At 40.9% G+C, this 26,471-nt stretch overlaps 1 protein-coding gene across 7 annotated transcripts in view; it reads left to right on the top strand.

Moving 5' to 3' along the window:
* The window catches only part of LOC133459580 (disks large homolog 4), a 155,619-nt gene extending 129,793 nt beyond the window's left edge, over window positions 1-25,826 (top strand). For all 7 annotated transcript variants that reach the window (XM_061739673.1, XM_061739675.1, XM_061739672.1 and 4 more), the window contains 12 exons: window positions 7,314-7,470; window positions 7,589-7,691; window positions 9,083-9,197; window positions 11,218-11,394; window positions 11,547-11,589; window positions 11,670-11,700; window positions 15,101-15,151; window positions 15,251-15,352; window positions 15,537-15,709; window positions 16,913-17,025; window positions 17,123-17,214; window positions 22,367-25,826. In XM_061739673.1, coding sequence (XP_061595657.1) covers window positions 7,314-7,470; window positions 7,589-7,691; window positions 9,083-9,197; window positions 11,218-11,394; window positions 11,547-11,589; window positions 11,670-11,700; window positions 15,101-15,151; window positions 15,251-15,352; window positions 15,537-15,709; window positions 16,913-17,025; window positions 17,123-17,214; window positions 22,367-22,473 — 1,264 coding nt within the window. In that variant the 3' untranslated portion in view covers window positions 22,474-25,826. The remainder of the gene's footprint in view (window positions 1-7,313; window positions 7,471-7,588; window positions 7,692-9,082; window positions 9,198-11,217; window positions 11,395-11,546; window positions 11,590-11,669; window positions 11,701-15,100; window positions 15,152-15,250; window positions 15,353-15,536; window positions 15,710-16,912; window positions 17,026-17,122; window positions 17,215-22,366) is intronic.
* Window positions 25,827-26,471: the final 645 nt, after the last annotated feature.

Below are 26,471 nucleotides of genomic sequence, written 5' to 3'. Positions count from 1 at the left end.
GTGTGTGTGTGTGTGTGTGTGTGTGTGTAGGTGTGTGTGTGTGTGTGTAATAGTCCTATCAATGCTCCACCTGAACTGTAACCAGAGGCCGACAAGGAAGAAACCCGAACCCAGGCCACCAGCAACCCCACAGAGGGCGAGAAGAGGGTGGGAGGAAACCCACCGCCAGCGAGGCCCGCCCCCACCCAGCAGTGGCCGAGGGGACCCGCGGGCGGGGTCCCCATGACCACGGGAAGAGGCAGCTAGGGAACTCACAGCGGTGGACCAGGACCCAGTCAAACCCCGACCACCCGGCACGGGCCAGACATGTGGCCAGGAGGCCCTCACCCCCCAGGCCAACAACCCCCACCCGGCGAGAGGCCAGCCTGCCTGGAGAGACAGAGCAGCCCCGGCTGCTGACGCGGCAGGTGCACCCGCCCCCACGAAAGCACCCCCCAACAGGGCGACACCCTCGCGGGCCCGACAACAGAGGGCCCCAGACCCAGGCATCCCCATTCATCCATCCGTTCATCCATCCATATTCTATAATAATAATAATAATAATAATAATAATAATAATAATAATAACAATATAATATACTAACAATAATAAGGTCAGGGTATCATATTTGACAATGACCTCCCCCTCCATGACGCTAAGTATCCTTGTCAAGTGTATCTATTAAATGTTGAGTGTGCGGTGTCTAAGGTGTTATTAAAATCGTGGGGCGGGGAGTACCGGGGCACGCGGTACAGTGTCCCCCACGCCCCAGACCCCCACCCCTCGGACCTATCTATGTGTGAGTCGTGTAGGGGGGGCAGGAGGGGGAGCGGAGGCCGAAGCCAGGAGGCAGGGCCAGTAGTACTGGCCCTGGTAGGCGCCATATCTCCCCCGTCAGCCATCCAGGTCGACGGGGGCCGGCCCCCCGAGACGGCCCAGGGCCCAACCACACCTCCAGGAGCGCCGCCGGAGCCCCCAGGCGGAGGGGGAAATGGCACAATGGAAATGGCACAATATCCTTCCATTCACACTGGGAATGACTTCCCCCGCCGCAACGCCCACCCGCACACCCCCCGGCCAGGAGAGGCCCGCTCCCCGGACTCAGGGCACTGTGAGCAGATATTAGAGGTGGCAAAACCCATCTGGAACATCCTTTGTCCTGTATAATGTATTCTATGAAGAACTTTGTACTGTATAAGTTGTAAGTCGGAAGAGAGACTGAGTTCAGCACCTCAGCACATCCAGGGGTGCGTCCTCTCGCCACCGCTCTTCTCCCTCTATACTTACGACTGCACCTCAGGGGACTCTTCTGTGAAGCTCCTGAAGTACGCGGACGACACCACCGTCATCGGCCTGATCCGGGAGGGTGACGAGTCCGCGTACAGACAGGAGGTGGCACAGCTGGTCCACCGGTGCAGTCGGAACCACCTGGAGCTGAACCCGCTCAAGTCTGTGGAGATGACAGTGGACTTCAGGAAAAAGCCACCGCCACTCCCCCCCCTCACCATCCTCAACAGCACTGTCTCCACCACAGACTCCTTCAGGTTCCTGGGGTCCACCATCTCCCGGGACCTGAAGTGGTCCACCCACATTAACTCTGTCAGGAAGAAGGCTCAGCAGAGGTTATACTTCCTGCGTCAACTCAGGAAGTTTAACCTGCCACAGCAACTGCTGATCACGTTCTACTCGGCACCGCAGGCCAGCACGCAGCTCCCGAAGCTCCGGCCTGCAAACATGCACAAAAGAGAAAAAAAAAGAGAAAAAAAGGGGGGCCAGCATAAGAGACTACAGGAGCGATGGACAAAAATGATAGCTATGAGATACTTATAATAAATAAAAATGGAATGGAGAAGAGAGGAAGTGAAGAGGAGAGGAGAAGAAGGGTGAGAGCGCCGCCCAGTGGATCATGTCGGTGCCCCCCTGCGGCATAGGCCTATAGCAGCATATCTACCGCAAAGCTATATTTGAGACTAACTATTATAGTCTTGTTCTATAGCTGCAGCTATGACTACTGACTAACATACTAGAGTTTACACTACCTAGAGATTTACCAACACCAGCTAGAGGTTTACTAAACACTAACTATAGGCTTTACTAAACAGAAAGGTTTTAAGTTTAGTTTTAAAGGTGGATTGGAAGTTGGTTCCATAGTAATGGTGCCTGATAGCAGAATCTTTTTATCAAATAACCGGAGTCAAATTCCTTGTTGGACAATGTTCGAACCTGGCCAATAAAGATGATTCTGATTCTGAGTTGTTTATTTTGGACATTAACCTGTAGAGTTTCAATAGCAACTTTGGGCTGTTTAGGTTAAATAACTCTATTATCTTAGCGGGAAGTTGTAGGTCCAATTGGTTGAGTTTATATTTTTTACTCATTGGACGTGACTAATTATGGACTTGAGTTGTCGGTATTCTAAAAATGTGTTACTGATAATTGCATATTGAACAGTGAGTGTATTAAAAGGTACAAAATGTCCACTTATGATTACATGTTGTAGATACCGTATTCCTTGGTCTCTCCATTGAGTAAAGTTTACCATCTTTTTATCATTTTTCAGGATGTCTGGGTTGTTCCAGATGGGTGTGCGGTCACATGGAAAAAGTGAGATTTTAGCTATTTTAAGGAATTCCCACCAGGCTGTCAGAGTTGTGCTAATATTAATGCTTTTAAAATATTTATGATGTTTAATGCTTTGACTGATGAATGGTAAATCTGAGATTTCCAGATCATTGCAAAACACTTGTTCTGAATCCAGACTATCTAAAGAATGATTTTTACACCATTTTAAAATATACTGTAATTTATTAATTAAGAAGTAATACTGGAAGTTAGGTAAGTCTAAGCCTCCACATTCTTTAGGTTTTTGTAATGTCTTTAAGCTAATACATGGTGTTTTATTCTTCCACAAAAATTTTGACACATATGAATCCAGTGACTTAAACCAAGAGGAAGGGGGTTTGCATGGTATCATTGAAAAAAGAGAATTTATTTTTGGTAAAACCATCATTTTGATGGTGACAATTCTACCCATGAGTGAAATGGGAAGAGAGTTCCATCTGGTAAGATCATCTTCTATTTTCTATAAAAGCTGAACATAATTTAGTTTTGTTAGCTCTGAGAGCCTAGGGGAGATGTTTATGCCTAGATATCTAATGTTTCCTGATTGTAATTTAGTAGTGGTGTATTCCGGAAATTGCAGTTAATGCACAAAACTGTGGATTTAGACCAGTTAATAGAATAGTCAGACAGCGATGAAAATCCCTCTATAAGTGCAATTGTCTGTGATAGTGAGGTTTGTGAGTTCTGGAGGAAGAGTAGTACTGTACGTCATCCGCATAAAGACTTATTTTATGATCTAATGTTTTGCATTGTATACCTTTAATATTTTGATTTTGCCTAATAGCAGCTGCTAAGGCCTCAATAAATATTGCAAATAGTAAAGGAGAAAGAGAGCAACCCTGTCTGGTACCTCTTTGCAAGTTAAAGCTGGTTGAGACTTGATCGTTTGTCCTTACACATGCCTTGGGAGAGCTATATAATATCTTCATCCAGACGATAAAAGATTTGCCAAATCCAAATTTGTGTAAAGTTGCCAATAGAAATTTCCATGTTACCCGATTGAATGCTTTTTCTGCGTCCAGAGATATAATAGTAGTTTCCTGTTTATTGATACTCGAATGATCTATAATATTGAGTACTCTACGAGTGTTAGTGGAAGAATGTCTACCCTTAATAAAGCCTGTTTGATCCGGATGTATAATAGAAGGGGTAATTCTTTTCAGACGTTTGGAAAGAGCTTTGCTGATTATTTTGAGATCTACATTTATTAATGATATTGGGCGGTAGCTCGATGGGAGCAAAGGATCCTAAACTTTTATTCTCCTTAACATTTAAGATCATTTTATAAAATGTTCTGGTGCTAATATGCTCCAGAATTCTTTATAGAAATCGGCTGGAAAGCCATCTGGGCCCGGAGCTTTATTATTGGGCATATGCTGAAGAGCTTCATGGAGTTCTCCCATTGAGAGCGGCGAATCTAAATTCATAACCTGCTCCTGATGTAACTTTGGCAGGTTAAATCTTCCAAGAAACCGATCAATGGATTGGTCGGATGGTTCGATTTGTGATTAATATAATTTACAGTAAAAGTCTCTAAAAACTGAATTTATTAAGCAGGGATCATGCGTAATCTTCACGGATTGGTCCTTAATGGATGTTATGGTTGTTTTTTCCTTGTTTACTTTCAATTTATTGGCTAAATATTTCCCTGATCTGTTAGCGTATGCAAAATTTTCCAGGCGAAGCCTTTGTTGTAGAAACTGCGTTTTTGTGTCAATTATTTTATTTAATTCTATCTTAGTTTTCCTTATTCTATTAAGGATATGTCGTCTGCAGAGGTCCGGAAGGCCTCTCTAACACTTTAATTTCGCATTCTAATTCCTTTGTTTTTAAGTTATCTTTCTTTTTCTTATTTGAAGAAAAGGAAATTATTTTACCTCGCATCACTGCTTTTCCTGCTTCCCACAGAACACTCGCTGATGTTTCCGGTTGATCGTTATTTTGCAGATATACATGTATGTCCCAAAAAACAACATTTTAAATGCTCCCATGAATGCCCCTCTAGCCTTCATTTCAGCAGGTACTGTATGGAGAATAATACAAACTGTTGATCAACTTGACAGTTTCAATTAATTTGCATTCACATCACTGAAATCTGCTAAGCATTATGGTCTGTACAAACAAATCTGACACAAACACAAATCTATTTTTAAATGGCAAGTCAGCCATAAACTGAACAAACGCAGGATTTTCTAAAACATCGTAGCCTAACAAAAGCATTTTTTTCTTTCTAAACGACCTCTGAATTAAATAACACAAAACTGTTAACAAGCTGAATATAGGCTATTATTCAAAATAAAAGTGCAAAAGTGCTGGGGTCCGTTTCACAAAGCAGGTTCAACAAACTCTGAGTCTAATCCTGAACTCTTAGTTGATCTTCTCTGAGATCGGAAACTCTGAGTTTTCGGTTCCAGAACAGCGAGTTAATTTACTCAACTCTAAGTAGTTTCACCTGGAGTTAAGCGCGTGCACCACAATTATACAAAGCCAGCATCAATGGAGCCCTGATACAACGATTCACCATGGCAACGGGAAAGAGGAGGTCTGCTTGTTGCATGTTTTTCGAAAAACAAGTAACACCGCAGCACAGAATATAATATAAAATGTATTTAACAGATCTCCACATCATTCACCGGCAATCCTGTGGAACTCCTCCTTGATGGCTTGGACAGGTTTATGTAGGCTTGCCACCCGTCCCTTGAAATACGGAATTATTCCGTATGTTCCGAAACATATTATGCTCTTATTTATTTATGTAATAATATACAGGCGGAGGTCGGAAAATTTGAATATATTGCAAAACTTCATTCGTAGTAAATTCAACTTAAAGGAGCCGTCTGTAAGAAATGTCCAAAACTGGTACTGCAGTCACTTTCAAAATATTGTTGAGCGGCGTGTACCCTCCCCCTCCTCCCCCCGACCAGAGGTTGCCAGGTAGGCTGCAGAATGCAGCAGGAACGTAGGCTGCCATGGCTGCGATAATTAGAGCCGAGCTGGCAACCCGGATGCCGAAACAATACTGACTTGGTGATTGGGAGATAGGTGGAGGGTGGAGCTTCAGAAACAATACTGACTTGGTGATTGGGAGATAGGTGGAGGGTGGAGCTTCAGAAACAATACTGACTTGGTGATTGGGAGATAGGTGGAGGGTGGAGCTTCAGAAACAATACTGACTTTGTGATTGGGAGATAGGTGGAGGGTGGAGCTTCAGGCCAAAACAAAAAATGACAACATAAACATCAGTTGAGGGCTGCAACTCCTCTTTTTAAACTGAAATATCCTGGCTTGAGTGCTGTTGTCAGTGACATAACTATTTGAAATGAACATGATTTTTAAATGTCTGTTGACATATCTTACATACAGCTCCTTTAAGGTGAAACAAATATACATACAAAGTGAGATATTTCAAGCCTTTATTTGTTATAATTTTCATGATTATGGCTCACAGTTTATGAAAACCCTGAATAAAAAATCTCAAAAAATTTGAATATATCATAAAATCAATAAACAATTCAATCACCCGACGAATATTTAATTCTCTGCACATTAATGCTGCACCTTCATCAATTGGGTCTTCATCAAAAGGACATGCCATTCGTGACAATGGACTTCTAATATATATACTGACTCTGTTTTTAATGACAGACAGCAGAACTTCGCCAAAACTCGCCTGCTGACTGAATGAATGAGGAAATAAAATGTGCGTGTAGCTCTGAAAGAGGCGGAGACGCAGAGAAACTCCAGGTTCATTGAGATAAACCTGGTCCCGACCAGGTTAGATTCAGAGTGTCTGTTATACGGTAACTGACCGAGAGCTTAAGTTACCTCTCTTTGTGAAACAGGCTAGAGTTACCTCTCTTTCTCTGGTTTGAGTTACCTCCCTTTGTGAAACGGAAACTCAGAGTTTCCCTCATTTCCTCTATTTTCACTAAACCTGCTTTGTGAAACGGACCCCAGGACTACATGTTGGTGGTCGACATGTAGTCCAGCCCTTCGAATGTCTTCTTCAGCTCATTTTTCCATTTTTGTATATTCCTTTTGTATATTCCTTAGTAGTTCAAAAAAGTTTTCCGTCCCATTTGCCGTGTGCCGCCTGTGCATGGTATCATGCTAATTAGCTGCCTGAAAGCGGGTGACTCCACTGTAGAAATAGGTAGCATGTTTTCTCCCACATACCGTGCAATTGTTTTGTCAAGTTGGACCTGGCTTACAGACGTCCCTCGGTTAAACTCCACTGAAATGTTTTTGTCATTGTGCTGCTCAATAAAACCGAAATATGTATAATAACAATATCTCCACATTGCGAAACTCGCCTTGCTCTCTTGGCTCGCCATGACCGCTCATGTTTTTGAATGCACACACACGCCCACTACATTTCCTCTGGTCTCCGCGTGTGGGGAAAAAAAGCTTCACTGTAGCTGGCCAGAAATAACGGAGTAACGCACCGTTTGGTACCGGTAATTGAGTTACAGAATTTAAAAAGTAATGCATTAGAGTATTAGTTACCGCCAAAACTAATGGCGTTACTGTAATGCGTTACTAAAGACGCATTAGTCCCAACACTGCTAACGATACATTTGACATGCATAATTACTTATTATTAGTAATGTTAGGAGCTTAAGCAATACCATTACTACTGAAAGATTTACTTTTCATTTGTTCTAGATTTGTATCATTACTAACATGGACTCAACTTCTAAAATCTGTTCAGGGAGCCTCGTCGAGTTTTAATCCACCGAGGCTCTACAGGTCTGGGATTCAACATTGTCGGAGGAGAGGATGGAGAAGGAATCTTTATTTCCTTCATCCTGGCAGGTGGACCGGCTGACCTCAGCGGAGAGCTTCACAAGGGCGATCAGATCCTCAGTGTACGGACACTTTCATCATCATAAATATGGGGCAAACACACTCCCAGGCCTTTCAGTGCAGGAGGAGGGCTCTGTCCGCAGTGGTTGTAAACGTTCTTGCTGTGTGTGTATTCATCAGGTTAACGGCGTGGATCTGCGAATGGCCACACACGAACAGGCCGCTGCAGCGCTCAAGAATGCTGGCCAGACTGTTACCATCTTGGCTCAGTACAGACCCGATGGTAAAAGCACAGCAATCACTCATGCATATATGTACTTATACACATATAACCAAATTTAAACAGAAAAAAGATCTTGTTATTTAATTTTTCTTAAAAATGTGCATAATAAGTAGGTTTGTGAAAGAAATTGACATAATTCAATTCAATTCAATTCAATTTTATTTATATAGTGTCCAATACAACAGAAGTTGTCTCTAGGATCTTTCCAGAGAGCCAGAACATGACCCCCGAGGTTTACTAAACACTAGCTAGAGGTTTACTAACACTAACTAGAGGTTTACTAACACTACATAGAGGTAACACTAACTAGAGGTTTAAACACTAACAAGAGGTTTACTAAACACTAAGGTTTACTAACACTAACAAGAGTTTTACTAACATTAACTAGAGGTTTACTGACACTAACTAGAGGTTTACTAACAGTAACTAGAGGTTTACTAACATTAACTAGAGGTTTACTGAACACTAAATTGAGGTTTACTAACAGTAACTAGAGGTTTACTAACATTAACTAGAGGTTTACTGACACTAACTAGAGGTTTACTAAACACTAACTAGAGGTTTACTGAAAAGTAACTAGAGGTTTACTAACACTAACAAGAGGTTTACTAAACTAACTAGAGGTTTACTAAACACTAACTAGAGGTTTACTGAAAAGTAACTAGAGGTTTACTAACACTAACAAGAGGTTTACTAAACTAACTAGAGGTTTACTAAACACTAACTAGAGGTTTACTAACATTAATTAGAGGTTTACGGAACACTAACTAGAGGTTTACTAATGGCGCTTTTGCACTTGTCCCGCCTCCGCCCGGCTCGGCTCGGTGCGGCTCGCCGCGGCCTCACATGTTTTGTCCCCGTTTGTTTTTCCACCCCCAGGTGCATAATGATTGCATAATGAAAAAAAAATTCTTCCTCCTCTAAAATATTACTTTTATTTTTCAACTGCCTGGCCCTAATGCTCTTCCATAGTGTCAGCCTCCTTAACCCAGATTGGAAGTTCCATAGTAATGGTTCCTGATAGCAGAACACCCGCCCTCCAAATCTACATTTGGATACTCTAGGAACTAGGAGTAAACCTGCACTCTGAGAACAAAGAGCTCTGCCAGGAACATAAGGCACTATCAGGTCTTGCATATATCACGGAGCTAAGCCGTTTTGGGCTTTATACACAAGTAATAAAATGTTGAATGGGATTCTGAGTTTTACAGGGACCAATGGAGGGAGGCTAACACTGGCTAGCACTCGCTGACAGCCAGTCATTGTTCTGCCGTTGTTCTCACCAAGATTTGCGTTTTTTATATTTTCAAATCCTGACAGCAATGCTTTTTAGTGGGAAAGAATCAACACCGGCTGATGAGTTTCTGTATATCTGTGTGTCTCTGGTCCAGAGTACAGCCGCTTCGAGGCTAAGATCCACGACTTGAGGGAGCAGCTAATGAACAGCAGCATGGGCTCTGGGACGACAACGCTGAGGAGTAACCCAAAGAGAGGCTTTTACATCAGGTCTTGTACCACAAACAAAAAACAGAAGCTTTCACACAGGAAAAGTCCCTCCACCACTTTTGAGTTGATACATAAATTGTTATCTTCATTAGAGCTGTTACATATTTCACATTTTTAGAAAAATGTCAAGACTTGGTTTCCATTTTATGTAACCTTTAATGAGGTAATTTGATTTTCTTAAGTCAGAACTAGAATGAAAGGGAAATGTGTTTAAGAAGAAAGAGTTACAGTATATTCATGGTCAGCCTACTTTTATGCTCAGACCGTATGTTAATGGATACAGTATATTTATTTGGGTTTTACCCTTAGAAGACCCTCTTCATCTATAAACTGATGATCAACCTGATCACCTGGTGGGATCAAAGTCCTTTTAGATAGATAGATAGATAGATAGATAGATAGATAGATAGATAGATAGATAGATAGATAGATAGATAGATAGATAGATAGATAGATAGATAGATAGATAGATAGATAGATAGATAGATAGATAGATAGATAGATAGATAGATAGATAGATAGATAGATAGATAGATAGATAGATAGATAGATAGATAGATAGATAGATAGATAGATAGATAGATAGATAGATAGATAGATAGATAGATAGATAGATAGATAGATAGATAGATAGATCGATCGATCGATCTTTATTGTCATTATAACTTATGTACAACAAAATTAAAAATGCTCTCCAGTCAGCGCATCATATATAAAAAAATAAAATAACTGAAAAAGAATCCAATAAAATGTAATTTAAAATATAAACAAATAAGAAAAAAAAAAATATATATATATATTAAAAAAAAAAAAAAAAAAAAAAATATATATATATATATATATATATATATATATATATATATATATATATATATATATATATATATATATATATATATATATATATATGGGTTTAGTCTGAGGAATGTATCCTGGGTGTTGAGGATCAGGTAATATCCTTCTAAACCTCTTGCCATCTTCTTGAGCCTGCCTTGTTTGTGAAGCTTCTTTGCCGACCCAGAAGAGTGTTTTTTTTCAAGTGTTGGTTTTTGTTGATGACAGTGTCTGTTGTTTCTTGTGGTTCAATTCAGTTCAATTTTATTTATTTAACGTCTATTACAACAGAAGTTGTCTCTAGGATCTTTCCAGAGACCAGAACATAAACCCCCGAGCAATTATTACATAACAATGGCAGGTAAAAACTCCCCTAGTGGGAGAAAAACCTTAAGCCAAACAGTGGCAAGTGGTTGAACAGCAGGATCCTCAAAACCAAATATATTCCTGCACCAGTTTTCCTCAAGAAACAACACTAAAATCAACAAAAAAAAAAATCAAGAATTGAAAAATGATTAGCTCATGCCCTGATGATGAATGATCAAACACTTAGTGCCGAAGAAAAAGCTGTTCACAGACTTGAAGAGCTTTTTACACCGTTCTCAAACGTATAGCACAACATGACAAAAGCAGGAGGTCACAGACTTACTTAAATGAACAGATCTGTGCTAAATTGAAAGTTGGACATACTTTTTTCCTATTTCGATAACTGCAGTCAGTGATGCTGGTGGCTAAAAGCATTTTAACAAAAAAAAAGACCCTATTTCTGTCATTACATGGTAACAAGTGTAGACAAACAAATCAAGCCTTGTAGGTGTGCAGAAAGCGTACAGAAGTGTTTGGCTGCTTCATCCGTTTACTGACATCTTGTTCAATTCCACTACCAATATTGCACAACTACTGGCAAGAGACACAAAATCAGGATTTTATGGCATCTACATCCATAGGACTGGATACATATTTATGTTTTAGACAAAATGGAGTAAGTGTAAGAAACAGAGCCCATGAAAGAGTGTAAGAAACAGAGCCCATGAATCCATAAAAGTAGTAACACCAACACAATTTTAAACAGTTGGGAGAAAAATTAAATTTATGAATCTTCTCAAACAAAAGACTCAAGACTTTGGAATATAATTTAGTTGGCTGAATAAAAGTTCAAATGTTCTTTTGCTTGTCCACCACTCAGGGCTCTTTTTGACTATGACAAGACAGCAGACTGCGGCTTCCTGAGTCAGGCTCTGGGATTCAGGTTTGGCGATGTGCTGCATGTGTTGGACTGCGGAGACGAAGAGTGGTGGCAGGCCCGCAAGGTCAGCCCGCAGAACGAGGCGGAGGAGGTCGGCTTCATCCCCAGCAAGCACAGGTCAGGCACAGTTCTCACTGGCAACATGTGGGATTCAATCTGAGTTTCATTTGCTGGTTTTATTTACTTTTTTTTTTTTTAAACTCTTCCTGACATGGAGATATCAGCAAATTGACTTTTTGTCTTTTTCTCTTTTATTGTTATGGTCACAGAGTGGAGAGAAAAGAGTGGTCTCGTGGTAACACCAAAGAGAGGGTATGTTCATTCACTGAAACAATTTCCGTGAGGCTGTTTCATTTGTTCTGCGTTAATCTCTGGTCTCACCTCTCTTGCAGGATCTTGGTCGAGACAGCTTGAGCACTCAAGGTAAGTACTATGAATGTAAATATACCTTATCATTGCTAAAAGATTTCAAACTCCAAAAAAAGAGAACTCAGAAACAGCAGAAAGCATAAAACACAAGTGCCTTACTGAGGTTTGAGTTGGGAGTTGGGAAGTCTTCTTCTCCTTTCGGTCTTCTGCATCCTCTTCTCTTACCCCATCTACCTTCATGTCCTCTTTCACTACATCTATAAACCTCCTCTTTGGTCTTCCTCTGGGCCTCCTGCCTGGCATTTCAAAACTCAGCATCCTTCTACCAATATATTCAGCATCTCTCCTCTGGACATGTCCCAACCATCTCAGTCCGGCCTTCCTGACTTTATCTCCAAAGCCTCTAACATGTGCTGCCCCTCTGATGTTCTCATTCCTGATCCTATCCAATCGGGTCACTCCCATAGAGAACCTCAGCATCTTCATCTCTGCTACCTCCAGCTCTGCCTCCTGTCTTTTCCTCAAGGACACTGTCTTTAGACCAAACAACATCGCTGCTCTCACCACAGTTTTGTACACCTTTCCTTTCATTTTAGCTGAAACTCCTTTATCACACATCCAGAGCCGTCTGGGAGATTTGCGAGGCCCTGTGCGAAACGGCCGGCGGGGGCCCTCGCGCGTGAGCGAAATTTTTGGGTTTTTCGGGTCGGATCAGGTGTCTATATGCGCAATTTTAACTCTCCAATTAGCAAAATACTGGATACCTTCCCCTGCCTCATCATCATCTCTTGCCTTGACGCGGAGCCCCGCGGCTGCTTGAGATCCGGTCGGATCGGTGATTTTTGTAACAAATTTATCAAACAAGCCTTTCAGAGAGGCATTAAACTCTTCCATTTTCTTTAGTTTTTTTCTTTTTTCATCCCCTGATGGAAATTTCCCGAATCTGTCTCGTTCTCTCGACATTGTGTGACAGTTTGTTCCAACTCCACCTGTCTGGATCAGAGCAGCTTGTGTCTGCGCTTGGTCTGATCAGTTGTATTGAACAACAGATATATATGTGCAACATCATTGCACATATATTTATTGATATGCACAGACTAGTACACATTTAGGTCTGTAATGGAACATGACTGTTGATATTTATAAGGGAAAAAACAAAAAAACAAAAAAAACGGAAAAAAACAATTGAGAAAAAAAAACAAAAAACGCCCATAGCGCAAAGCCCCTTGGGGTGCGAGGCCCCCTGCGGTCGCACGGTTCGCACACCCCTTGCGGCGGCCCTGCACACATCACACCTGACACTTTTTCCACCCGCTCCATCCCGCCTGCACACGTTTCTTCACCTCTTTTCCACACTCCATTGCTTTGAAATGTTGACCCCAAGTACTTAAAACCATCCACCTTCTCTATCTCTTCTCCCTGTAACCTCACTCTTCCACTTGGGTTCTTGTCATTCACACACATATACTCCGTCTTGCTGTGGCTAACCTTCAGTCCTCTCCTTTCCAAACCTCTACCGCTCTAGTTTCTCCTCCACCTGTTCACTGCTCTCACTACAGATCACAATGTCATCTGCAAACATCATAATCCATGGTGATTCCTGTCTAATCTCGTCTGTCAGCCTGTCCATCACCATAGCAAACAAGAAGGGGCTCAGGGCTGATCCCTGATGTAGTCCCACCTCCACCTTGAACTCCTCTGTCACACCTACAGCACACTTCAGCACAGTCTTACAGTCCTCATACATGTCCCGCACCGCTCTAACATACTTCTCTGCCACTCCAGACTTCCTCATACAATAGGGAATGGGAATGGGAAGTCATGGGAAGTCATACAATATAGGTTCAATGGAATAGGACTGTACAATGTCATAGCCACAAACATTTCAGAAGCTACATTAAACAATGAGAAAAAGACATCCAGGCACTCTGTTTTTGCCCCTTTTGAATGGTCGAATTTGACTGGTAGTAAATATAACTTTTCAGGTGTTTGCTAATTTAAAGGTGTTAGTAAACTACAGTTTCAGCTTGTAACTATTTGATGCCCAAATCATATGGCTTGTCATGCAAGTCATTATATAATATTTGTCAAGTCACAACCACATATAAAAAAGGGGGAAATTCAGTCCATTCAGTCTGCATCAAGCAGATGAAGGATAAGTGGTCAGAGGGCTCACATCCAAACATATGTATATATATATATATATATATATATATATATATATCTGAATCTCCAGGTAGCTTCTTTCTGATGATGTCCTTTCAACAAAGCACCATGTTTCAGCACTATGGCTTTTAATATCCAAACCCATTGTTATTTTTATTTAAAAAATTTTGACTTACCTTTGACAAAGTGATTAATCACATCTCAAATATCAGTGTAAGTGGCTGCTATGCGGTATCTAAGTGGGCACAATTCTAAGTTTACTGATATGCAGTTACATCGATCCCAGACAGAGAACAATGTGTCCCTGGACCCCCTGAGAGGATATTTGATCTTCTCCAACTGTATGAATTGCGTCAGATCCCTAAACCATAAAGATACTTTGGGTGGATTTTTTGACTTCCAATACAATAATATTCTTCTTCTTGCAAGCAGCGTTGTAAACGCAATAATATTTTTATAGCTTTTCTTTAATGTTGTATGTCTAATACCTGTAGTACCGAATATGGCCATAGCAGCATTGGGTTGAAAATCAATATCCAGCTTCTGACAATGTTTTAAAGATGGTGGACCAGTAATGTACCAGGGCAGGACACGACCAAAACATATGCGTTAAATCAGCAGGAGTGTTTCCACACATGTCACAACTCACCATCTGTGTTAGGATATATTTCAGCCAATCTTGCTTTGGAAAAATGCATGCGATGTAGGATCTTGAATTGTATTGTGTTTAATTTGGCACAGGAGGTGCTGTCAGTTACTCTTAATAGATCTCTTTCCCAAATGTTGTGTTTCTAATACGATCTTCTCCACCTCTAACACAAATTACATAACGATAAGTAATAACAAATCACACTGCAACATAGGACCACAGATCACACATGCACCAAATGCATGTGTTTATGTTTAAAATGACAACTATTTACACCCTGCAGGACATCATTTTGTATCCCTCAAAAGAGTAAGACATCTGTGTTATGAGGGAATTAACGGGATTAACTCTGGGTAGTCTTTCCTCTACCTGCTACTATTCTTTTCCATACTTTTTGACATCATTGTGATCTTTGAATGTTACAGCAGTTTCCAAATATAAGCACATGACCATCATTGATATGTTTCCCAAGACTGGAGTAAAAACTTTCCCCCTAACCCTGTCACATATAGATTGTTTTTATAAATAATGACATCACATGTATTTGACCTAACTTGTGAAATCAATTTATCTGCAGGTGGACACATGCAGACACAAACCTGTATCTCATTTTGAAATTATTCTGTGTTTTTTCACCAGGGAGAGACAAAAAAACCTCACAAAGTTATGAGACCGTCACTCAAGTAGAAGGTAAGGCCATACAAAATGTCTGAATTAATATAATAATTCTTTTTTTCTCTCTCTTTTGTGATTGATCCTGCTCTTTCCCCTCTTCTCCTCACCATTCAGTACATTATGCGAGGCCCATCATCATTCTGGGTCCGGTGAAAGACAGGATAAATGATGACCTGTTGTCCGAGTTCCCCGATAAGTTTGGATCTTGCGTCCCCCGTGAGTTATTATGTTGTCACTCACAGAAACTGATCTGTCCCCCCTGCTTTTAATTTGATGTCAACGCTGCCATCCGCAGCAATTTCAGTGTGATGTCTTCGCAAAAATAATTGCTTGGACTTTAAGATTCATGAATGCGTAAACATATGCTCCTTTTTTATTGTTTTTGCTCTTTCTTTGACAGACACCACGCGGCCCAAGAGGGAGTACGAGGTGGATGGGCGGGACTATCATTTTGTGTCGTCACGGGAACAGATGGAAAAGGACATCCAAAGCCATCGGTTCATTGAGGCTGGACAGTACAACAGTCACTTATACGGGACCAGTGTCCAGAGTGTCCGTGAGGTGGCTGAGCAGGTGTGTAGCATTAGGAAATAGAAAATAACGACAATGATAAATATCTAAAATGAGATCATTACCTTCACATCTATCATGTTATCTACTAGCTAAATCCCCCCCTTCAAATGTACTTCCATTAAAAGATCAGACAGAAAGATATTACTAAAGCATGGTGACTTCATCATTGATTCAGAATGATTGACATGTGGTAGCAATTAGGAATGGGCGATATTTTACCGTTCACGATAAACTGTCAAAAAAATTCCTCACGGTAAGAATTTGTCATCTCGAGGTAAAAACGATAAATTCCCGGATTTATGGTTCTGCGTTAAGGAAGGAAGGAAGGAAGGAAGGAAGGAAGGAAGGAAGGAAGGAAGGAAGGAAGGAAGGAAGGAAGGAAGGAAGGAAGGAAAGATATGAGCCTGAAAGAAAGAAAGAAAGAAAGAAAGAAAGAAAGAAAGAAAGAAAGAAAGAAAGAAAGAAAGAAAGAAAGAAAGAAAGAAAGAAAGAAAGAAAAATTCCGGTTGATGACGTTTTTGTGTAACAAACATGGCGGATCTGAGAGCGAGATAGATTTATAGTTACAAAGGTGGAGTTGAATTGGTATTTTTTTTTTTTATCATCATTTTTATCGTTAGTGCCAGAAATTATTGTGATACATTTTTTAGTCCATACCGCCCATCCCTAGTAGCAATGCTTATTTACAGCACAAGTATTATTGTCAGGGCTCCAGTATATGAATAGAGGGTATGCATCGACGTCACTTTCCCACTGGACCAGCCCTCTTACTCGCACTGAGTGGCAAAAATGGCTGAAATTAGTGGAGAAGACGGGATAACAGCCGATTATCGGCTTAAATTAAAGGCAGTTGGACTTGACAGTGACCCGTACAGTTACCCCAAGAACCAGTGGTCCATGGACATTAATATTTGGTACAGTTACCAAGAACCAGTGGTCCATGGACATTAATATTTGGTACAGTTACCAAGAACCAGTGGTCCATGGACATTAATATTTGGCCACAAATCCAGTTTCCTGATATTTATATGTACTTAATTCTACGCCGGGGAAATACACGAAGCAAAGCTTGAAGGCTTACAAAAGTCTTGACGCTTGGTCCGACTTCAAGGCAGGATTTGTTGTAGAAATTAAAGTAATGAGGACACCAAACTTACTTTATGATTTCCTTCCTTTCTGGTCCCCCGGTCCCCCTTGGAGCAGCAGGGGAAACATTGCATCCTCGACGTCTCAGCCAACGCCGTGCGAAGACTACAAGCGGCTCAGCTTCATCCCATCGCCATCTTTGTCCGACCCAAGTCACTGGAGAATGTTCTGTATGTATTTTAAAAAATCTGTTCATTCAATGAATATCCCCTGAAACAAACAAACAAACGGACGTCCTAATCAAGATTTTGTTAATGACTTCAACAGAGAAATCAACACTCGTCTGACGGAGGAGCAGGCCAGGAAAGGAATGGACCGAGCCCTCAAACTAGAGCAAGACTTCCTAGAGTGCTTCACAGGTGAGAGTGCAGTGGAGTCATGTGACCACTAGATGACTCCCGGACCAAGAGGGACCAAGTACCAAGCTACACTGTGGTGTGGGAAAACTTTGACTACATTTACATCAGAGGTGTCAAAAGTATTCACATTCATATTACTCAGGTAGAAGTATAGATACTAGAGTTTACAAATACTCCTGTAGAAGTTGAAGTATCAACTCAAGTTTTTTACTCAAGTAAAAGTATAAAAGTACTGGTTTCAAAACTACTTAAAGTATAAAAATAAAAGTAATGTAAGGGGGAAAAAAGCCATTAAGGACAAAAGCCATTGAAAATGAATGTTAGTATAATGCAAATATATTAAAGAACCATATATGTGTACTATTGAGCATTAACATGTGTTTCAGAGAGCAGGTGATATGATGACTAGTTGCCTATAAGTATTGTAATGGTGCAAAAAGTCAAACTTCAGAGGCATGTTATCATTTATCCTAACCTTTATTGGAATGTACATCCAAGTTTAGTTGCAGGAATCTGAGGGAACGGATGTAAGAACAAAACTGGACAAGAACATCTGAAACAACCACAACCAAATTCACTCTATCCAGATGGAGCAATTTAACTGGATAGTTTTTATTTAAAGGCCCAAATGAAAGGCTGTTTTTAAAATGTAAGGAGTAAAAAGTACAGATAATTGTGTGAAAATGTAAGAAGTAAAAGTAAAAAGTTGTCTGAAAAATAATTACTCCAGTGAAGTATAGATAACCAAAATTTCTACTTAAGTAAGGTAACAAAGTATTTGTACTTCGTTACTTGACACCTCTGGTTTACATGTAGTCAAAATTCGTGTTACGGTCAATATTTCCGGTTACTGAAACATTGGGAATATTCTGTTTCCATGCGTGAGCAAACAGGGTTATCCCTGTATACATGGTGATTAATCATTTGGGATATCTGGATCAAACCAGTGTCATGACGCAATTTCCGTCATTTCCGCTTCTTCTTCCTGTATCCAAATCCAAATTCAAAACAACAACAATAGCAGCAGCACGGTGGATAATCAACAGCCCAGTAGAACTCGCCTTCTTTTGCACGTCGGTGCTGGTACTGACCCACCAGGACTTAACACTATTCCTCGTCGCCTTCCTCATTAATAGTCTGGCGTTCGTACAAATGCTGCTTCGCGCAACTTTTCGCTCACCTTCTTGTAAATCTTCCTATCCCGGTACTTTCTACCGTCTACAAATGCCAAAATGTTCATATCTTTCATTACATTTATGAAGTGATTAGTCTCTTCCTGGTCTTGCGTTCGTCATGTTTATAAGAACTTCCTGGACTCAAAAGACCAAGATTCCTTGCGAAAAGAACATGCGCAGAAAACAAATTCCTGTTCCTTTTGATGGGGATATTCCGTTAGGCGTTTACATGACCAAATATTCAGGTTTAAAAGGAGTAACCCAGGGCTCATATTCGGGTTTTTAAAAAAACGGAATCTGAGCAAATTCCGGTTATTCAAAGGGCTTATTGGTGTTTACATGGCCGTGCAAAACCGGGTTATTGCTAATATTCCAGTTAGAAAAGGGTTATTGACTGCATGTAAACATAGTCTTTGACTGCGTTTACATGCAGTCAATAACCCTCTTAAAACCGGACAAGGACAAGTCTTGAAACTGTGTGAGGAAAAATACAATTTCATTCCTACTTCAGCATCAAGCGGCTGGACAAATTGTTTAGGGTCATTTTCAAACGATTGCATAAATTTCTCTTGAGCAAAAGTCCACAGATGACATGACATTTTCCTTTCAAATTCCTCCGCAGAATACAAAATCCATGTGCCACCTAAAAATGCATGCTATCATGATTTTTTTATTTAAGCCAAAGAATTTCTAGTCTTGTCCTGTTGGTGGGAAAGCTGATCTTTAGCCACTCACAGGCAGATGTTCTACTTCAACAACTTTCCCCAGGCACACATAGTAGTAATCTTTATTTGTCAGTATACATCTTTTGCAAACACACACCGTACAGTATTGAATCATCTATGTTCATGACATGTGACCAATGACATTCAATGTCATATTTATGATTAGTGGCGTAGCCAGAAAAGAGACTTTGGGTGTGCACCAGCAAAGACTGGGTGTGCCAAATTTATTTTCAACAAAACTGGACTTTACACCTCCACAAAAATTCCAAAGCATGTAAAGTGCCTATCATAAGTATTCACCCCCTTGGATGTTTTACCCTTTTAGTGCTTTCATAAATCAATCCTGGTCAATAAAATTTGGCTTTTTTAGCACAAAAATGTACTGGAAAAAACTCTTTGTCAAAGTGAAAACAGATTTCTACAAAGTAATGTCAATAAAATAAAAATATATAAAGAAATATAATGGTTTGCATAATTATTCACCCCCTTTTTAATTGAATGGTCTAATTCGATAGAGGTCCATCAAATTGTTTCCAATAGTCTCACAATTAGTGAAATGAAGATCACCTGAGTGGTGTGGGTGTGTTTCAAGTGATTGAGGTATAAAACACCTGTGTCTGAAGGGTCCAGACTGGTGGATCAGTACTCCTCGCTACCATTACACCATGAAGACAGAAGAACACTCCAAGCAACTCAGGGAAAGGGTTATTGAGAAGTACCATTCAGGGGATGGATATAAAAAAATTTCCAAGGCATTGAACATCCCCCGGAGTTCAGTGAAATCAATGATCAAGAAATGGAAGGAATATGGCACTTGTGTGAATCTGCCTAGATCAGGCCGCCCTTGTAAACTGAGTGACCGTGCAAGTAGGAGACTAGTGAGAGAAGCAACCAAGACCCCTATGACTACTCTGAAGGAGTTACAAGCTTCAGCTGCAGAGACGGGTGAGACTGTGCATATAGCAACTGCTGCCCGGGTTCTTCACCGGTCAAAGCTTTATGGGAGAGTGGCAATGAGAAAGCCACTGTTGAAGAAAACTCATATTAGATCTCGACTAGAGTTTGCCAAAAAGCACGTGGATGACTCCATGGTCAAGTGGAAGAAGATTCTTTGGTCTGATGAGACCAAAATTGAGCTTTTTGGCCATCAGACAAGACGTTATGTTTGGCGAAAACCAAACACTGCACATCACCAAAAACACACCATCCCCACTGTGAAGCATGGTGGTGGTAGCATTATGCTGTGGGGATGTTTCTCAGCAGCCGGACCTGGAAGGCTTGTAAAGATTGAGGGCAGAATGAATGCTGCAAAATACACCGAAATCCTGGGGGACAATCTTATTCAGTCTGCAAGAGAACTACGGCTTGGGAGAAGATTTATTTTCCAGCAAGACAATGATCCAAAGCATACTGCAAAAGCTACACAGGAATGGTTAAAAAAGAACCAGGTTAATGTTCTGGAGTGGCCAAGTCAAAGCTCAGACCTCAATCCTATAGATAATTTGTGGCTGGACTTGAAAAGGGCTGTTCATGCCCGATACCCGCGCAACCTGACAGAGCTTGAGCAGTTTTGCAAGGAAGAATGGAGCAAAATTGCTGTGGGCAGATGTACAAGACTGATTGAGACTTATCCACACAGACTCACTGCTGTGATTGCAGCCAAAGGTGCATCTACAAAATACTGACTTGAAGGGGGTGAATAATTATGCAAACAATTATATTTCTTTATATATTTTTATTTCATTGAAATTACTTTGTAGAAATCTGTTTTCACTTTGACATTGAAGAGTTTTTTCCAATAAATTTGTGTTAAAAAAGCCAAATTTTATTGACATATAAAAAACATATCCATGTTTGAGAGTACATATGATGTGCTCTCAAATAAAAATATATAATAAGTATAATAATATAATAGTAATAAAATAACCACACTTTATGCGTGTCCTAAAAAAGAACATCAGAAAAACATAACCACACACACATTGTATGGCCAATGAAGCAAACATAGTGAAATATAACACTCATGCGCTCGGTTGCAGGTGCTGCGACACATCGCCTGACGGCAGTTGTTACATGCGTATTTTGAATTATTCTGAACATCATGATTACATACTAATAACCTAGATTTAGAATACCGGTACAACATGTCACTAAAACTATAACAAAAAAAATGCATCAAATTTTTCCGTGTGCCAGCTGTGCCACCCGATACCACGCCACTGTTTATGATGCAATACACTTCTTAACAGTCCACAAACATCAAACATTTATAGCAGCACGAGAGAGTAAATATACTTATAAATGTATGTTTGCACTCTGACTGAAATGGATGATGTCTGCAAAACTTTTACACATTAACAACATACATACTATATAATGCATTAATAGAATAACATATTACATGCATATTTTCTCACATTTAAAGAGCTGATAAAATGTACTCTGCGTTCCATTTTTTTTACTCTTCCTGTTTTACACATACCAATATTGTCATGGGTCGGTTTGCTGAGGACCCAAATGCAGGAGAGCAGGAGCCAGGAGTTGCAAAAACCAAGGATTTATTTACAAAAACCAAGAACTAAAAGCGCTGCAGAGCAGGATCAACAAAAACCAGGATCAGGAAAAACTACGAGGAGACATGGAGGTAGAAACAGTACGGACCGACAGGGAACAAGGGAATGAAAAGACCAGATATACTGAGGGGATAACGAGACACGACGAGACACAGGTGCAGACAATCAGGGCAGATGGGAGACAGGAGGGACAGAACTGAAACTCAAACTGGGGGGAAGTGTCAAACCCTGACAAATATAATAATAATAATAATAATAATAAAAACCCATAAGCCGCTTCAACAATGATCAGCTTCTCTGCATAAATGCATATGAAAAGCAATGCCGGCTTGGAGCATTTTAAAATTTAAAAGACTAATTAAGGCAAATCTCAGCAGCAGACAGAATATGAATGCTCATAAAATACGTGAATACGTGGGGGAAGTTCCAGTTCTTTCATGTGTGTATTGAATAACTATGTTGATGCTTGATTATTTCCTAAGCTTTCTAGAAAAACTTCTAAACACCTTTCCTCTCATCTCTCTCTCTTTATCTTGCCACCCAATGTTTCCATTTTTCATCTGCCTGCTGTTTTCCATCCTTCCTCTTTGTTTATTCACCGCTTTCTGTCTTTTTTCACGGTTGTTTGTTGTTTTTCTTTCTCTCCCGTTGCCGGCACACGTGCTGTTTCCTGCTGCAGCTGTCGTGGAAGGGGACAGCTTTGAAGAGGTTTATCACAAAGTAAAGACAGTGATTGAGGAGCAATCAGGGCCTTACATCTGGATCCCCACCCGGGAGAGGCTGTGATGCTGCACCGGCCCAGCCCCCCCCTCCACCCCCGACCCCCCACCAACCACAGCCACCGACCGACACCGCCCTCCGCCCTCCACGCTCACAGCCAAGCCAGCCTCGCCTGCCTGCCTGTCCGTCCGTCCGTCCTCCAGCCAAGTCAGCGCTTAGGCAATCACTGCAAACGACACACAGAGAGACGACTCCCAACACAGGAAGTGAGACCACGAGGCAAAGAAGGAATTCCCAAATACCAGACAGATACCAGCAGAGTGAGGGGTTGTTAAACTGAAAACATATGAAATGAAAAGATTGAATCGGTAATCCACTTTAATGAAGCAGGACTGGATGTTGAGTTTCCCGTTCACACTTAGCATTAAATGCACTTTGCATACAAGCTTTGACTGTATTCCAAACAGGAGAAACCAAATCTCTGAGACACTTAAGTGATGCTATATAATCTGTGTGCATATGTCTGACATGTGTTAAGATGCATTTGCAGTTTCCCACTAGAGGAAAAGCAGATGAAGTGAAATCTGATCACGAAGGTCCCGGTTGAGGGAGATTTGAGTCACAAATTTGATGCCAGGTGTGAACTGCAGTCCATATCTTCTTCTGGATCTCGGCACTGTCTTGATGTATTTGGTCAGGCTTAAATGAGAGTAGAGGGTGACCCAGCAGGTAGTAAGACCGCCTCACCCCCCCTCCCCCCCCCCCCCACCCATCTCAAGTCTCATCCTCACACTGAACACCTCCATGTGCCAGTGCCGTGGAGATGGAGGAGCTCAAAGAGACCCTGGCCCCCTCTTTTTATATTGCCCGTTGGTTTCCTGTCCTCCCCCTCCTGCCAGCTCTGCCTTGTTTCAGGAAAAGAAATTGGGGGAAGACTGAGAACAGGGGGAGGCCCAAAAAACCTGCTGAGTCCCTCTTGAGCAGGAGTCTTTTCTCAGCAAAGAGCCACATTTTGAAAATCTTTTCTTGGTTTCTGGTGTGAACTCAGAATGACACCTCAGTGGCCAAGACTGACCTTTTGTTCTCTCACTCATCTCGAATATTGTGAGGCATTATTTAAAAGGCAGTTCGGATAATAATGATTAAGAAAAAAAAACCCTCATTATGCTGATTTTGTGCATGCATCCTCACAGATGATAAGAGACCAGAGATGAAATTTGGTGGAAGAGTAAGAGAAAAAAAAAGGCAAGTAAGGTGTGTTCTCCATCTCTGCTTCCTTGTTGTGAAAGTGTGGGTCAGCATATCTGATGGAGAAAGAAGGGAAAGGAGAAAAAAGGCCACAAGAGGCTGGTCCTGAACCAACCACATGCTCAGACATCAAGCTTTAGCCTCTACTCTCGTCTGCACACACACTCACGCACCCACACACACACACACACACCGGTATGATCTCACACCCATCCAGTGACACCCACATCCGTGTGGAGCTGTGACCTCAGCCGGCCCGCTCCTCACTCCTCTGCAGGGGGACCGGCCGCTCTGACCCGCCGGTCAGAAACCCAGGATGAATGTTATCTCTCGGCACAAACAGCAGAGCTCTCAGCCTCGGCGCCCCCGCAGTCAACTCGCCGCTGACTCTTCCAGAAGACCCCCCTCGGCCACAGACGTACACCCCTGTTTCCAGAGGCCGCGGTCAAAGCCATGGCATGAGTGTGTGTGTCTGTGTAAGTGTGTGCGTGTCTCTGCACAGTCGTGCACTACCGTGTGTGTGGAAACTCTGTGCAGGAGGGGGGAATAGGTCTTCTTTTATTCTCTCTCTTCCACTTTTCTCTGCTTCTTTCTCCCTCTTGAGGTCCACACAAATTAAAGTTAAGTCATGTTTAAAGAAAAATATCAATGACCTATATATATAAATATATATATATAAATATATATAAATGTATATCTTTTTTATTACAATTTCTAACAGAACTAAGTCTGTAAAAATCAGCATTTCCAAACAATATTCAATTACTTTATTTGGGTAATATTGCATTTTGGTTGTTGATTACTCACTTTTCCATTTTATTGTTGTAAAATGCAGCAAGGAACTACAGAGGAAAAAAAACTACAGAACTGTTCAAGCTGATGTGAAGCAGACCTCATACTAGAGCTTTGAACTGACATATAAGACATGCTCTGGTTTCAAAACTAATTGAAAACTATGTGCAATGCAGCTGTGTGTGTCTTTGTGACTGCATGTGTGTGCATATGGGAGTTTGTTGCTTGTGTGAGTGGAAGGGAAGCGTGTGTGTGATATGTATAAAATATAGAGATACTAGATGAGAATATCTATCCTTTATAACAGCTTACGCTGGTTATGATGTACAATACATACACAGATGATGTGAGCATATGTATGTGTGTGTGTGCGTGTGTGTGTGTGTGTCTGTGTGCAAGAGTGAGACACACACATGAAGATGTAGTGCAATACTGCTATGATGTTATGCAATGAAGATGGTTTTATGTGGAAGTTTAAAATGGTATCTGTGAAGTTTGCACTGATGGCATAAACTGCTGTGGGTATGAGCAGGGCTGAGGCAGCGATTGGAGGCTAAATGACTCCAGGGCAACATTTTAAGAGTAAGTGTTTGTATTAATTTCTATGTTCTGAATTATAAGAGTGCAGGTCGGAAGTATTGATGGAAGTGACCATTCATATTTATTGTCTATTTTTGCTCACTCTCAGCACAAGATGGAGCAGCTGAGGCTGGTGAAAGACAAGTATCAATTTCTGTTTTTTTTGGGTTTCAATTTTGTTATTTATTTAGGGGCTGTCACTGGATCCATCTCAAGTCTGCATATTTTTGTATATCTTTTCCTTTTTCTGCATCGAGACAGCTATTGGGTCTTCGCCACAAATGCTGTAAATACAATAGAGAAGTCGGGGTTGCAGTGTGACTTGGGATTGGCTGTCACGCTGCTCTTCGGAACGTAAAAGAAGCAGCCCAGTTCAACTGCTCAAACCCAGAAACGACATTTGATTACTCTGAGTGGGGCAACACACACACACACACATACACACCACATATCAGCACGTTCACACATGCCTTTACATTTACACACTGATGGAGTCACATAAACGGCACACTCATGAATTGAATAATGTGTTTTCAGTTTCTTTCTTTGAGAGTTCAATGTATTTCTTAATATCTCTCTCAGCCATCCGTATCATAGTGTGATATTCCTTATAAAAGTATATGAATTTTTACAGAAAAGACTGATTACAAAGTTACAACAAAGTCAACTGATGCAGAAAAATATATTCAATAATGACAATATGAAGCGAAATAAAATGTTCCAGTTCAGTGAAGCGCTTGTTGTAAAATAGCTATAAATTAATAAAATTAATTTAAAAATGCTTTCTGAAAGGGGACTCGGAAGCCTTATTTTTTTATGATAATGACTTGATGCTCATAGCTCCACAGGTGGACGTTGCTGGAGAAGACCACCTCGACCAGAAGAGGGCGCTCCATCTCCATTTTCTGCTGCTTATTTCAGTTTGTTTGAGGTGATGGCTGAGGTCAACCCTCCCCATCACTACCATCACTCATCGTATGTTTAGCCGTCTGTTGATGTGTGGGAATGTCAAAAACATTCAGGCTGTGAACTCTTTCTTGTGACATATTTGTACAGTCTGAGCATAAGTTAAAGAATAACTATCATTCATATGTGAGCAAATCATCAGACTGACTTGTTTAAGTTTTTGTTAAATCACCAGAGAAGTGCATCTTATTTTGCTTTGGCTTTCCTGTTTTAGTTGTATTAAATCCTAGGATATACTGCCTGCTCTATTAAAAACTCCACAAAATGTATGTCTTATTTCTAATTTGAGGCCTTTCTGTTTCATGAATTTGATTCATATTTATCAATTTCTAAATAATATATTATTACCACTTGAAATTGGCTCTCATTAATCCTCCGTAGTTGCCAGGTGGCATGTTGTTGCCAGCTCATGCGGCCAAACTTCCCGCTGCACCTTTGCTTGGTTGTGGATGTAAAAACTCCCTGTTTGGTCTCCATGA

Source organism: Cololabis saira, chromosome 14 (assembly GCF_033807715.1).
Source record: "Cololabis saira isolate AMF1-May2022 chromosome 14, fColSai1.1, whole genome shotgun sequence".
In the NCBI taxonomy this organism is placed as follows: Eukaryota; Metazoa; Chordata; class Actinopteri; order Beloniformes; family Belonidae; genus Cololabis; species Cololabis saira.
The sequence above is the reverse complement of the archived record's forward strand: the minus strand, read 5'-3'. Positions and strand labels throughout refer to the sequence as shown.